General features: G+C 45.3%; 1 protein-coding gene across 30 annotated transcripts in view; it reads right to left on the bottom strand.

The window, feature by feature from the left end:
- ANK3 (ankyrin 3) overlaps positions 1-15,280 on the bottom strand; it is a 1,059,766-nt gene that overhangs the window by 240,439 nt on the left and 804,047 nt on the right. For all 30 annotated transcript variants that reach the window (XM_075348673.1, XM_075348677.1, XM_075348666.1 and 27 more), the window contains 2 exons: positions 3,782-3,880; positions 1,974-2,072 (listed from right to left, as the gene is read on the bottom strand). In XM_075348673.1, the coding sequence (XP_075204788.1) occupies positions 1,974-2,072; positions 3,782-3,880 (198 nt within the window). The remainder of the gene's footprint in view (positions 1-1,973; positions 2,073-3,781; positions 3,881-15,280) is intronic.

Below are 15,280 nucleotides of genomic sequence, written 5' to 3'. Positions count from 1 at the left end.
CATTACATAATTGAGCAGACATTTTTGAGTCATCTTAGCTGCATTGTTGGAGGTGGAAAACCTTTAAAGGGTTATTGCCATCTCCAAAATCCCATCCCAATATGTTCTAGGTGTAATAATAATAATAGCAAATACCTCCAATTAGAAATGAACGAAGCACTTGACGAAACACGTGTTGGGACGTCGGTCCCCACGTGTCCCCCAGGAACCTCGGACGCCTTTCTTGCTTGTGGTAAGCCTACATGCCTCATTAATGTTCCATTAATGTGATACTACCTGGGCACCTCTTAATCGTATTTGAGGTCATAGTTTTGCCTCAGAGGGTATTTTGGCTATTGTACCAGTTATACATACAGGCCTTGGAGTCATGATCTGGTATAAAACCATAGGCTTAGGTTATGGGGCCATTAACTAGCGGCACAATGGTTTTTTTGGGCCCCTTTTTAGGGCCTTCTGTATGGGCATGAGGCTGCTACAATAATGACTTGTATTCATCTGGTCTGGCAGGTCCGATATAATTTTTGACATATGTCCTGGGTCACGTGGGGTCTCCCCTCTTCCTTCACTCACTCAATCCGGTTTTTCATGATTGTTATCTTGTATGTACTGCAATACCCTGTGCGCTATAAAATAAAATGTTTTATACATTTGCATCACGGTGTCTTTGGGGTATCTTTATATATTGGTAAATTTAAAGACTCTTGTTCTTGGAGTTCAAATGTATCAGTTTCGAGTTGTTGCCTATAATTTCTGGATTTTTATGTTATATTTGACAATTAGAAATATAGTATAGTTCTCCTGATATAGCCATGTCTCTTACCTTATGTGCAGGGCATTGCAGCTTAGGTATCCATGGTTACGACCAAGCATATAGTGACAGTCAATTAGTTGCTCGTGGTCATAACCAAGGTGCAGTGCCCTGCGCATGAGGTAAGATACATGGCTATATCAGGAGAACTATACTACATTTTTAATTGGAGGTATGTGCTAATTTTATTATTATTACATCTACTACATATTATAGGATCTTGGAGATGGAAATATCCCCTTAAAGGGAACCAACTAGCAGGAATTTCATATATAAAGTAAAGCCAGTGCTATACTGGCGCTAGGATGCTGAATGTAAGCATAGATTTTATTCAGAGATTGGATGTTTTATTTCAGAAATATGTGCAAGTAAAGTTCCAGCAATGCACTTCTATTTGATTGACAGGTTCAACAGGTAGGGAATATATGGGTCGGGTCTTGCTATCTATTCCCGCCCCTGTCCGTATTCCTGCGCCGGAATGAACGTCTATGATGGCGACAGTGGGAGGAAGGCCACGCAGGCAGACAGGGGTGGGAATAGATAGCAAGACCAGAACCACATATTCCCTTCCTGTTGCACCTGTCAATCAAATAGCAGTGCATTGCTGTAACTTTACTTGCACATATTTCTGAAATAAAACCTCCAATCTCAGAACAAAAGGTATGCTTACATTCAGCATCCTAGCGCCAGTATAACACTGGCTTTACTTTATATATGAAAATCCTGCCGGTGGTTCCCTTTAAATCTTTCAAATAGCATGGTTGGGATATGTGCAAACAAGGTATTTTGGAGGAGTGTTTTGCAGCGAGTCCCCTATAAAAAAAAAAACACCTGACAAATAAAAAAATATATAATTTCTATAGCAAAACCACTTTGTTTATTGTTTAGAACGTTTTTTTCTACTTCAAGTTATGGAAAAATGAGCAGCGCCTCATTGATTCTCCTCTAAAATAGGCACTGTCTAATCAAATTTGTGTAAAAACTCTGTTATAGGAATAAAAATATCTCACATAAGTCTTCAAAAACTTCCAAAAATCGCTTCAGGAAACCAAATGTTCCTCCAAAAACTTACAATTAGTTGTAAATGGCAAACTCAGCACTGCTACAAATGTGATGCACACTTGACAATTCTGTCTTCATTTCGGCAATTGGAAACAAAACTCACCACATTGGTTGTGTTGGGTGACGCTCCATGGTGCGTTAACTGAGAGACAATATTGACGTGTCCCATGAAGGCAGCAACATGGATCGGTGTCAGGCCGGACTGTAAATGAGACATACATTTAATATATTCTGCATGGTGGCATTATTACACAAGGTTATTTTCATTTTAAATAGTAATTACACTTTTAGTTTTTTTCATAAATCAAAAGTACAAATGAAGATAGGATTTCGTAATATTAGAGAAGAAAAACGCCTTTTTCCAAACTTGTCAATCACTTCTCTTCTCGCACTCGTAATTCACTGACAAAAACTGCTCCAATCTGTCTACAGGTTTGTCTGCAGTGAGGTATTAAATTACACCTGTTGCCTACAAAACTCTATGGAGAGGGGAGCATAGAGAAGCTGGAGGCACAGCACACAAAGAGAAAATGATGAGGCTTCTAGTGCAAAGGAAAAAAGTATACTAAGAAATTCAGGATACAGGTTATATAATGGATGAGAATAGTGCTATTCCTCGTGTACACATATACATTACACATTATTTGACACTGGAAAGTGCAGTTACACTTTAACATTGCTATATTATGTCACTGACTGATCAGATTCTAATTTCAGATTTCTAATGCAGGTGAACACCACTAACCACCAGGGACAGGAGGACTTGACGCTTATTTGCCTCCCCCACTATCTTTTCATAATCCTTAGCTTAAATCATCCAAACACTTGTTTGCTAAGATTATATGGGTTCAGTAAGGAAAAGTGTGCAGAGGTTCTCACTACCCATTTACAAAAGGAATGCAGCCAACCTGAGATGGGACCCATCTCTTCAGGGCTGCATGGGCCGTGTTTGTGATAGTATGCCCTTGCCACCCTAGAGGTTGGACCCATCTCTTCAGGGCGGCACGGTGGCTCAGTGGTTAGCACTGCAGTCTTGCAGCGCTGGGGTTCTGGGTTCAAATCCCACCAAGGACACCATCTGCAAGGAGTTTGTATGTTCTCCCCGTGTTTGCGTGGGTTTCCTCCGGGTTCTCCGGTTTCCTCACACACCCCAAAGACATACTGATAGGAACTTTAGATTGTGAGCCCTAATGGGGACAGTGTTCCTGATGTATGTAAAGCGCTGCGGAATATGTTAGCGCTATATAAAAATAAAAAAAGAAAAAAAAAAGAAAGGGCCACAAGGGCTGCCTTTATGGTAGTATGACCTTGCCATCCTAGAGATTGGACCCATCTCTCCAGGGCCGCATGGGCTGCGTTTATGGTAGTGTGCCCTTGCTATCCTAGAGATTGGACCCATCTCTCCTGGGTTGCATGGGCTGCCTTTATTTAGTATGCCCTTGCCATCCTAGAGATGGGACCCATCTCTCCAGGGCCACTTGGGCTGCGTTTATGGTAGTACGCCCTTGCTATACTAGAGATTAAACCCATTTTTCCAGGGCCGAATGAGCTGCCTTTATGGTAATATGACCTTGCCATGCTAGAGATTGGACACAACTCTCCAGGCCTACATGGGCTGTCTTTATGGTAGTATGCCCTTGCCATCCTAGAGAATAGACCCATCTCTCCAGGGCTGCATGGGCTGCCTTTATGTTGGTATGTCGTTGCCATCCTAGAGATTAGACCCATCTCTCCAGGGCCACATGAGCTGCCTTTATGGTAGTATGCCCTTGCTATCCTAGATGCTATCCTCCATCCCCAGTCCTAATCTTAAGAACACAGTAAATCCAACAGCAACTTAAATGAAATCTATTTAGATCTCTTTTCTTTTCAATGACTCCTCATTTTCACCTTGGTCAATAGGATACTTACTTCAGTAACTGCTTGAATAGAGGCGCCATGTTTCAGGAGAAGCTCCATCACTTTATTCCGGTTTTTCTTGCAGGCAATATGAAGAGGTGTGAAGCCATTCTGTGGGGCAGAAAAGAAAAGAAATCCATTAGTAGCTCTATATTAGTAGTACAATTCTCCATATACAATTCTACAGGTAGATTCTGTATATGCGATGACGATCTTCCAAGGTGGACGATCACCTATACGGGATGAAGAAAGAAACTGCAATATTTGTAGCACTCATGATATTCCAACCCATTAACTCACACAAAAGTTATGGTCTGTCAATAATCATTTTTTTCCCCCAAAAAACTGCCAAAAAAGCCCATTTCTGCTTTGAGAAGTCTATAGATGATTTTCTAAATACTTTAAGAGGTGTTTATCTAGTTTTTAGATAGTTTAGATGACTGTGGACTTTCCTTGGTTTAAAAGATTAAATTAGAAGTTCCCATTGGGATCACATACATACAGTATATATCGTTTCTAAAGCACAGCGCTACTTGTATTTTATCAAATAATGATTTTTTTTTTTGGGTGCTCCAAGGGCAAGGATTCCCAAAGCTCAGCAAAAACAGAAATTTATAATGCTGCACGCCACTGAACTGTGCTGATGACTTGGCATGATGGCAATATACTCTGATCAAACTTTTATGAAAGCTTGCTGGCTAGGTAGCATGGTGAGGCTCAAACATTTACAGACACATTTTTAACTCAATATGCTTTGATATATTTCATGAAAATCTTTGAGCAGTAAGTCCTTAAATTAGGACCATTCTCTTGCAAAGCTTCAATAAGAGGGGATTTTTTTAAACATAAAGAGTCCAGTGACACTTGGGGGTAAAGTCGTGACCTACTCAGAGATGGCGTAAACAATGCAGGTGGGTGTGTGGGTGTGGCGCCCCAGGGTACTGAACCTCACCCGAGGTGCAGTATTCATCGCGGATACGGAGGAGGTCATCACCGGTAACAACCACAACCACATTCAACCAACACATAATATGGGGGCTCTGTCACTGGGACTGGGCTAGGGTAGGTGCTGGTGTGGCCATCACGAGGTAAGGGACCTCATGCCCACTAGTTCAGGGAGTCGGGAGGTGTGTCACCCACACAGGGGAAGTTAGGAGCCACCTCACAGACAACAGGCAGTTAGCACCGGACAGGGTCCGAGTCAGGTTGGACTCCAGCAAGTAAAGACACTGAAAGTTCAGGGCCCGTGGTCTGGAGCTGAAGGCTCGACCCAGGTTCTTAGGAAAGAAGGGGAATCCCAGGGTTCGTGGGGAGTGCAGAAGGCACCCGTGACCTGTTCATCGGCCCACGAGCTGTGGTGGAGGGAAACCATAGAAAGGAGACGAACTGTAGGAACCACCGGCCACGACCTCCAAAGTATCCGGGATCGGCTAAGGCCCATTATAGTGTAGCCCGGTGCTCCAACGGCAGTGTGTGACCAGTGAGTAAAAGAGCTTGAACTGTTCCACCTGTGTCGTCCAGTTACTGCCGGCGCTCTCCCCATTGCGCCACCGTGCCATCAGCGCCTGAGAGACTACTACCACCATCCTCCCTGGGGCCATAGCTCTAGCTGTGGAGAGCTGAAGCACCCGAGCTGCGTTGTCATCCGCCCCAGCAGAGAAGTCCCGCAGCAGCGGCTCATATTGGCCGTACACCACAGGTGGCGTCAAAAACAACTACCCCCGTTATCCCCATCCCCAGCCTTTTATTGACATCCGGGGTCAAGGAACCGGACAAGGCTACCGCGGCGTCCCAGGAAAAGCACCGCGGCCCAGTAACGAGTAACCCAGGACCCCGTGGGTGTGTCACAGGCGACAGTTAAATTAAAGCTTTATCCTCAATGAGTCAATGAGCTTTGATGTTACAATCTTACAAGAAGCAACAATCTTGGTGGTTTCAACAACTTTACGAAGCGACGGCTTAGTATGATCAGAGGCACACAGTTAATATATACAAAATCATTGGGCTTGGGACACTTAACAGCTTGATGACAATATTTTGAACAGCATCTAGGTTACCAAGACACAGTCCTTGGGCCACTAACTAAGCAGCACATTTTAAGCAGAACACAAAAGGTATTGCAAATCAGAAAGTATAAGACATGGCATATAATAACATAAATATGACATTTGCATAGTGAAAAGACAATTTAGTTAACTAAGTGGTATTTCCACCGTAACAGGTTCATTGGTGACCCACAGCCATCGGCAGAGACTATAGGGGTCCTGGATACTTCAGAACCTAACAGTGGGCTTCTTGCGGGATTAGTACTGAACTTTTGTAAGACGATGGCGGACTCATTTTTAAGGCTTCTTAAAGGTACAACTGAAAGTTCTGCCATTTAGTAAAACTGCTCAATTCAATATGTCCTTTCAAAGGAGGACCCTTCCCTATTAAATATTTCACTGTGGGGGTCTTGGTAATAAGCTTCATAGTTTATTATAATTTTCTTTTAGGACCAAAGTGTTACACTGAAAATTTCTTTCTAATATTTTTATATTGCTTTCAGGACTGTTTTTCTGATACAGAGGTAAAATCACACCTAAAAAGTACAGGATTTTGGACTTTGATTTAAAAAACTGTTTTCAAGGATAGAAATAGACTTGAAGAGAACCTGTACTACTCACATTATATGTAATGAAAAATGTCATAGTTAATATAGTTGTGAAAAAAATGCATGGTCGCCAAGCCGTACAAGCTCCATGCTCCTTCGCCATGGAGCCCCTGTGTGTATATGACTTTGGGCTGGGGGTGCGACACTTACTGGTTTCTTCAGACCGGTTTCCATCACCCCACTGCCAATCCCCGCCGTAGCAAAGTACTAAAACACACCACAAGTTCTCTTGGCAAACCAAACTTGAACACTTTATTCTTCATACCGCTACGACAGACGCGGTTCTGTTACTGTATTTTGGGATACTCTCTCTCGACCTATCACTGCTGTCTTGGATCTCATCCTCAAGCTGCTGTGCTTGCATCTCCGTTCCCCCACTCTTCTTCTCACTGTGTCCACTTCTAGGCCACAATGGCTGTCTAGCCATACAATTTCCCTGAGCCCGCTGAGGTGAGTCGTAGGCTCTGGACCTTTCGAGGTTACCTTAGGGTTCCCTGACTGGCCCTGACACCATAGCCACATCTTCTCTTACTCAAACCATATCCAGAACTGGAACCCCAAGAGTGCAGCACCACTAGTCAACCCACTTGCCACCTGTCACTCCTGCGCTACTAAGCTCAACCCTATCTTATCTAACATCTAACCTACCACTGCTCCCGCCTGACCACTAGATGGCGCTGGCCACTACACGGTCGTGGCTCTGCTACCTCTGGGCCTACATTTTGCTAGCAGAAGTACATATTATCCTATACATTTTACTACTTAACAACACGAACAATATACTTAGTATAAAACATATCTTTTACATTCAGGAAAATGGCATAAACAGTATGGGGATGTGACCACCTTCTACAGTTGAATAAAGACATATAATCCAATAATTTCAGCCATAGGACAGGCGAGAATATGTATAAAAGGAAGGGATATAATGTTGTCATGTTAATACTATAATCAACCCTAATACCTAGGTATTGGAAAACACAGAGCAAAGAAATACCGTAAAACTATAGAAAAACCCAACAAATTTAGTTCTAATCAGACCCATGGTTTTCAGTCTTGGATTCTCAGTAATGACAGGATACAGACTACCACATGATACCGCTTCATAATCCCTCTCGCGTTGTGCTTTTCAATCACTGTAATTAAGAGCATTCGTGTATAATGAGTAGGATGTTGACTAAATTATTTGCAGAATGACAAAACAGATATAGCGGAAAAAAAATCTCCAAAACATCTACAATACCAAAAGCTTCCCTTATCAGTAAGGACAAGTAAAAAAAGCAAAAAAAAAGTTATCTGCACAGCAATGAAAAAAAAAAAGCCACAGTTATGGTTCAAAAATATTAATCCATAGTGATCATCTGATTGCCGGCGATGTTGTAATAAGGGTTCGTAATGATAAGAAAATGCTGAATATTAAAGGGAACCCATCACCAGATTTGGGGCCTATAAGCTGCGGCCACCACTACTGGGCTCTTATACACAGCATTCTAACATGCTGTATATAAGAGCCCAGGCCGCTGTGTAGAACGTAAAAATCACTTTATAATACTTACCTAAATGGTCGGTGCGGAGGAGTTGGGTCATATGGGCATCTTTGTTCTCCGGTGTCGGCGCTTCCTTTTTTGGCCATCTTTGTCATCCTTCTTCTGATGCCTGTGTGCATGACGCGTCCTACGTCATCCACAATCTCCAGCATTGAGGTCCTGCGCAGGTGCAGTTTGATCTGTCCTAGCAGGGCAGATCAAAGTATTGTAGTGCGCCTGCGCGGGACCGGCGAGTGTGCATGACGTAGGACGCGTCATGCACACAGGCTTCAGAAGGAGGACGAAGATGGCCGAAAGAGGAGGCACCGACCAGAGAAAGGAGACGCCCATATGGCCCAACTCCACCGCAGCGACTGTTTAAGTGAGTATTATAAAATGATTTTTACGTTCTACACAGCGGCCTGCGCTTTTCTATACAGCATGTTAGAATGCGGTGTATAAGAGCCCACTGGTGCTGGCCGCAGCCTATAAGCCCCAAATCTGCTGACAGGTTCTGTTTAATACACTGGGAGATAACAATGACTGATAAAGTGTAAAATAACACAGCACAACAATGTTTTTGCTACTGAGGGTAAAACATGTGTTCTTTACTAATTTGAACATGCTGATTCCAAATATAAACTCAGAATTTGCACAGCACGTCCAGATTTTGAGTTATACTTAGAAAAGGCCAATTCAGGCATTGAAGATATTCTTACACACATTCGTTGACCTCCCCGGACCTATCCGGGCATTTCCAGACAGGTATGGGAGCTGATATCAGCACTAACCAGTTATGGCTATATGTAGGACCTATCCAGACATGTCCAGACATGTCTGGGAGCTGATATCAGCACTAACCAGTTATGGCTCTATGTAGGACCTATCCAGACATGTCCAGACATGTCTGGGAGCTGATATCAGCACTAACCAGTTATGGCTATATGTAGGACCTATCCAGACATGTCCAGACATGTCTGGGAGCTGATGTCAGCATTAACCAGTTATGGCTATATATAGGGAGTGCTGACACCAGATTTACAGACAACTGTTGGACAGTGTTCAATAAAGTTTTCTTTTAAAGCTAGTAGTGCGATTTATCTGGATTACAATGAATAGACGTAAATGTCTTAACGACCCAGACAATTTTTGTTATGTTTGCGGGAAATTTATTACGTTTGATCAACGCAAGAATTTGACCAGAAGAGTAAGAGTTGCTTACAAGTATTATTTTGATTGTCAAGTAGGAGATCAGGATAAAAACTGGGCACCTCATGTGTGTTGCACTGTGTGCTACTCTGGGCTAACGCAATGGTTGAATGGGAAAAGAAAAGGATTGACATTTGCAGTGCCCATGGTTTGGCGTGAACAGAAAGATCATAGTTCGGACTGTTACTTCTGTATGACTAAAATTGCCGGATATTCAAAGAGGAATAAATCACAAATTGTGTACCCTGACTGTGAGTCTGCTCGTAAGCCATTACCACACGATGCGGAGAATCCAGTGCCTGTTCCTCCTTCACCAGCCGCTGCTACTGAGACAGACAGTGATAGCTCAGATCCTAATAAAAAAGATGATGGCAGCGATGATGAATTTCATGGCCAAGAAGATCAGGAATATCATAAGAGTAAGCCACACCTACTAAACCAATCTGATTTAGATGATCTGATACGAGATCTGTCGTTGTCTAAAGAGAAATCAGAACTGTTAGCCTCTAGACTTCAGGGATGGAATTTGTTACAAGAAGGCACATCAATATCACACTTTCGTTATCGACACAAAAAGTTAGCTTCATACTATGTCATGGAAAATGGTGTCTGCTTCTGTACTGATGTGAATGGGCTTATGCTAGAGTTGGGTTGTAGACATTTTCCAGATCAATGGAGACTGTTCATAGACTCTAGTAAAGCAAGCTTGAAAGCTGTTCTGTTGCACAATGGCAATGAAAAGCCATCTGTCCCCATTGCACATGCGGTTGGAATGAAAGAGACCTATGCTTCTATGCAGATCATTCTGAAATTGATTAAATATTCAGAACATCAATGGAACATTTGTGCTGACCTCAAAGTTGTTGCACTAGTCCTTGGTTTGCAGTTAGGTTACACTAAGCATATGTGCTTTCTGTGCCTATGGAACAGTCGAGATGACAACAACCATTATAAAATTAAACGGTGGCCCAATAGAGATGAACATAAGATTGGTAAGCACAATGTTCAACACGAATCACTTGTCGATCCACTTAAAGTTTATCTTCCACCTCTTCACATTAAACTAGGACTAATGAAAAATTTTGTAGTAGCAATGGATCGTCAAGGGAATGGATTTAAGTATCTGAAGGAAAAGTTTAGTGCATTGAAAACTGAGGCCAAACTCAAAGCAGGAATCTTTATTGGTCCTGAAATCCACCAACTAATCCATGATGAAATCTTCAAGAAAGAACTCACCCCACTTGAACTAACTGCATGGGATGCATTTATATTAGTAGTTCAAAACTTCCTTGGAAACGAAAGAGCAGAAAACTATGCTGAACTAATAGACAATATGCTTCAAGCATACGAAATGCATGGTGCCCGAATGTCATTGAAAATGCATTTCCTACATTCACATCTTGACTTCTTTCCTCCAAATATGGGTAATGTCAGTGACGAACATGGTGAGAGATTCCACCAGGACATTTCTACTATGGAAAAAAGATACCCAGGTCGCTTTAACCCCAACATGATGGGCGATTACTGCTGGTTTTTGCAACGGGCCACTAGGACCACTCACAAGCGCAAAAGCAAGTGCCTGAAGCACTTTTAAAAGTACTCTGCTGAGTTCAAGGCGATTTCTTAAGCTACTATAAGTGATTTTTAAGTTTTTTGGTTTATTTACCTATACTTCTTTTTCAATAAAAATGATAATACATGTTGTGAAACTGTGGGACATAACGATTCTGTATCTTTATTAATTGCTTATTTTAATTTTCACAAAAATTGGAATAACTTAATATCCTGACGTGCTACAAAAAAACTAACTTCAGATTTGGATTCAGCGCATTCGATTTAGTATAGCGCACATGGTTTTTGCCAAGTAGCAGACAAAAAGTGTTTATTTGTTGTGCTGTGTAATGAAAACTGCTAAAATATGGCCAAAACTGCAGATTTATTCGATATAGCACGTACAAAACACAGCATAAACACAAGATGTTACAATATTTAGATTATTATTATCTTATATATAGACATTAAATCCACAGCACTTTATAGACATCACCTTCACTGTCCCCATTGGGGCTCACAATTTAAATTCCCTAGCAGTGTGTCTTTGGAGTGTGGGTGTAAACTGCAAAACTCAAAGGAAACTCATGGGAACACGGGGAGAACATACAAACTCCTTGCAGATATTTTGTGTGGTGGGATTTTAATTGAGGACGCCAGTGCTGCAAAGTAACAGTGCTAACCACTGAGCCACCGTACTGCCCAAAATATGCATTTTTTTCCAGCCTCGGTACAAAGGTGTCGGAAATTCACATGTAGATTAGTACCACTAAAGAGGCAGACCACGCCGCCGTGATGAGCCACCCTGCCTGCCATCACACTTTTCACAGTACAGTCGAAAGCAATGACGGAAGAGGGAGCCATCACCACGCTTCCCCATCATTCTGCCAGGGCATCTGAGCTCTGATATGTCAGTGCATGAACACATCGTGCCCACTGTGCAGAGCCTTAGAATACATCCTGCAGAGACCGGAGCAGCAGGGGAACAGGGAGAGGTGAGTAGTTTTCTTCTATCTTTTAATCAATGAGTACATTATACTTATTGGGGTGATCATGTGTCGCGGGCGGGGAGGAGGGTGTCAGCACACCGCGCTCACCCCTTCTGCTCGGGTCCGGCAGCTGCTCAGTGGTGGCTCGAGCGGTGGGCCGGATCCCGGGGTTTCTCGAGCGACACTCCTCGCCCGTGAGTGAAAGGGGGGTTTTGTGGTTGGGTGTGGGGATTGTTATAGTTCGTGACGCCACCCACGGTTGTGGTGATTTCACCACCGCTGCTCAATATGGGAATCCCGGGGATGGTGATGCGGAGCAGCCAGTTGTTGTGTTGCCCCTCCGTGGGTAGGGGTTGGTGATCCCGGGGCCCAGTGGGGTGCAGGGGCGCAGGGGCAGCGCTGTGCCTTGCGGCACTGAGGTACTCACTCAGCCAGTAAACACGACACAGTTCTCGGTAAACTAACGGCTGGTTGGACGGGTCCCTCGGACGGTTCACGGTGCTGCGGTTCCCTGCAGTTAGCGGTGACGGTCTCTTCCCTGCACCTTTGAAATGTCTGTTTGGTAGCGGTGGATTCCCACCGGTTACCCGCTCCCCGACTGCAATCTGTGCCGGAGGAGCTCCACACTTTGCCCGCAGGCGCCGGCCCTGGGAAACTGGTGCCTTGGCGGTGGCGGTGTTTCCCCGTTGTGGTTGGACCTTTGCCGTCTATCAGGACTTGCTTGTTGGGAGATCTGTGTCCCCTTCACTAACGGATTTAGCAATGTATAGCGACTCCAAGCCTTGCTGGGATCCGAAAAGCCCCTGCTCTGGTGCTGACTGCCCTTTGTATACTGCTCCAGACCCCCGGATACACACAGCCTCCGTGGCCCTTCCAGCAACCTCCAGACAGTCCCACTGCAGATCTTCACCACTGTCTGCTGACCTTGCTGACTCCGTCTGGGCACACAGCCACAGACCAACTTCAGGCTTTCTGTCACTTTCACTGCTGTTTCACTCTGCTCTAGCTCCCTCCTGAGCTACACTCTGTTGTTTACTCTTCACTCCTGCTCCTCCCTGAGCTTTCTCGACTTCACTCTTGCCCTGCCTGGGCTAATCTGCCTGGTACTTCCTGCCTCCAGAGCTGTGATCTCCTTGGTGGGCGGACACCAACCGCCTGGCTCCACCCCCTGGTGTGAATCATCAGCCTCTGGAGGAAGGCAACAAGGATTTGTGGGTTAGCTGGTGTACCTGCAGGGAATGTGGGGTGCGTGTGTGTTGTTATCTGTGTCCCCTGGCTTGCCCAGGGCGACACACATGCTGTGTGTGTGGCGGCCTTTATACTGATTGGAAAGCTATGTGGGGGATATTATACTGTTTGGAGGGCTATGCAGAGGCCATTATACTGTGTGGGAGGCCAAAATACAGTTTGAAGGGCTATATGGGGAAATCATAGCGTGTGCGGACCATTATACAGTTTAGACGGCTGTGTGTAGGACCCATTATGCTGAATGTGCAATTGTTGTACATTGTGGGGGCCTTAATATTGTGTGACTGTAGGGCCCCTGAGCCACTCAGAGCACTACTAGGTACTGCATCCTCACCAGGATGAAGGGCCTACTCCCAGGGACCTGGAACACTAGTGCCAGTGTGACGCCCTGGCAATACCAGGTAGTCACAGATAGGCCCCTGCATAACACCTTCCCTCACTTAGGAAACACACAGCCAACCTAAAACCCTAGTCACCCCCCTTAGGGAAAGATAGACACACCAGTGGGCGTGACCAGGCGGTTGGACACGCCCACCCAGGGGTCTAGACAGCCCGGGGCGGAAAAACAAGCAGATTAGCTTATAGTTCAAGTTGGAGAGGAGTGTGGGCTGGAGCTAAGTGTAGCTCCAGCAGCGAAAGTTCAAGTTGAGCGGTGCCAGGGTAGGAGCCCTGGTACCTTGGCTAGGAGTCAGACGGTGGTCTCCGTCAGCAGGAGACGGGAAGACGGCTCGGCAGAACCGAGGTGGACCAGGACAGGGTTGTAGCCTGCCGATACCGACACGGAACCGACCCGGAAACCGGAGAACAAAAGGGGGGTACTCGGACCCTGAAGCCAGGACCGGAAACAAGCGGCCTGGTTAATTAACCGATTAAAGCCAGGATTATAGGTCCTGTCCCACCCAAAGTCCCTCATAGAAGACAACAGCCCACCGATAGGGATAAGAGGTCACTGCCAGGGCCCATAGATCCCACGGGCCAGCGTCTGCGGGCACGGCTCCTTAGGCCACATCCAGCCGGGAGCAGACTCCTGAGATCCAGACTAGGAAGTCCATCTTACACAAAGTCAGTGCAGAGGAAAAGGATAGAGACCACCAGCCCGGGTGGGGGACCCGAATGCAACCGGCCGCGGCACCGGCCACCAGCACCTTGGTTTACCAGAGATTTGTGTGATTTATTGACTGTGAGTAATCAAGCATCCCCCTCGCCGTCGCTGCACCCTGCACCAGACACTGGGTCCTGGGGCAACCATCCCTACCCACATCTACGTCCCCCCATTTATTCGGCGTGTCTGCGAGACCCCCGAGTCCGGAGACCCTCGAGCCACTACCCCAGCAGGCCCGGACCCGAGCAGAGCCGGCTGCTGGCACGGGGGCGGCACACCAGCAACACCTAGACACACCAAAATCCCAATTCCCACTCCACACCAGGGGTAATTGGCTAGTCGGACACAAGGGGATGGCCACCTAGAGGGCGGGGCCAGACCAGGGGACTAGACAGCCTGGTGGGAGGGGACAGCAGTTAGTTAGTAGTCAGTAGTAGGGAGTGAAAGTGTAAAGATGTGCCTAGAGCTGGGTCGTGTAATGGTGACGCGGGGGCACAGGACAGTGGTCATCAGGGCAGGTACACACGAGTACCGCTGGGACCAGAGCACCGACGGGGTACAGGGCCTTAGGTCAGGCATCAGTTTTACATGAAGAAAAACAAAAAGCCAGCACACAATGATGTATTCCATCTGTCTAGATTTTGGCGGTTGGTGACTGTTCACATTAAGTCATCAGGCTTTGTCAACAGGCTATTTACTTCATGCAGCATTTGCTTGGACCTGTCCCGCCCACAGCCATGACTCAGTCATGGGTACGGGATTGAAATAGACCAGGTGAGTGCTGCTAAGAGCAGTTCTACTATTCATATGTGAGGCCGTATGGCACATTTTATAAAAATATTTTAGTGTAGGACTGCCTCAAATGAGATTTGCCGTGACGTGGCAAGGCAGCTCAAGAAATTGCAATTTTTTGCCAAAAATCTCAAAATTTTTTTAATAAGTACAGTTTGGAATGTTTAGTGCTGAAGTGCACATTTGGTGCTGGCTTTTTGTTTTTTCATCAGTTTTACATGGCCTGGCAAATATCTGCATAGTGAGGGGACCTTCACAGACCTCACTGACCCATAGATCTAGGGACACCACCAGTAAAGCAAGGATCAGGGTTCAGGAAACACAGACCAGCCCTACAGGGTCCACACTGCCCGCCATATGGACAAGGAGACTGTAACAAAAAGGGACAGTCGGCCCCAAACCGCTCCATGCTACGGTGACCCAACCACACTGAGGGTGTCG

Source organism: Anomaloglossus baeobatrachus, chromosome 5 (assembly GCF_048569485.1).
Source record: "Anomaloglossus baeobatrachus isolate aAnoBae1 chromosome 5, aAnoBae1.hap1, whole genome shotgun sequence".
In the NCBI taxonomy this organism is placed as follows: Eukaryota; Metazoa; Chordata; class Amphibia; order Anura; family Aromobatidae; genus Anomaloglossus; species Anomaloglossus baeobatrachus.
Note: the sequence above shows the minus strand (reverse complement) of the source record. Positions and strands in the feature narration are given on the sequence as shown.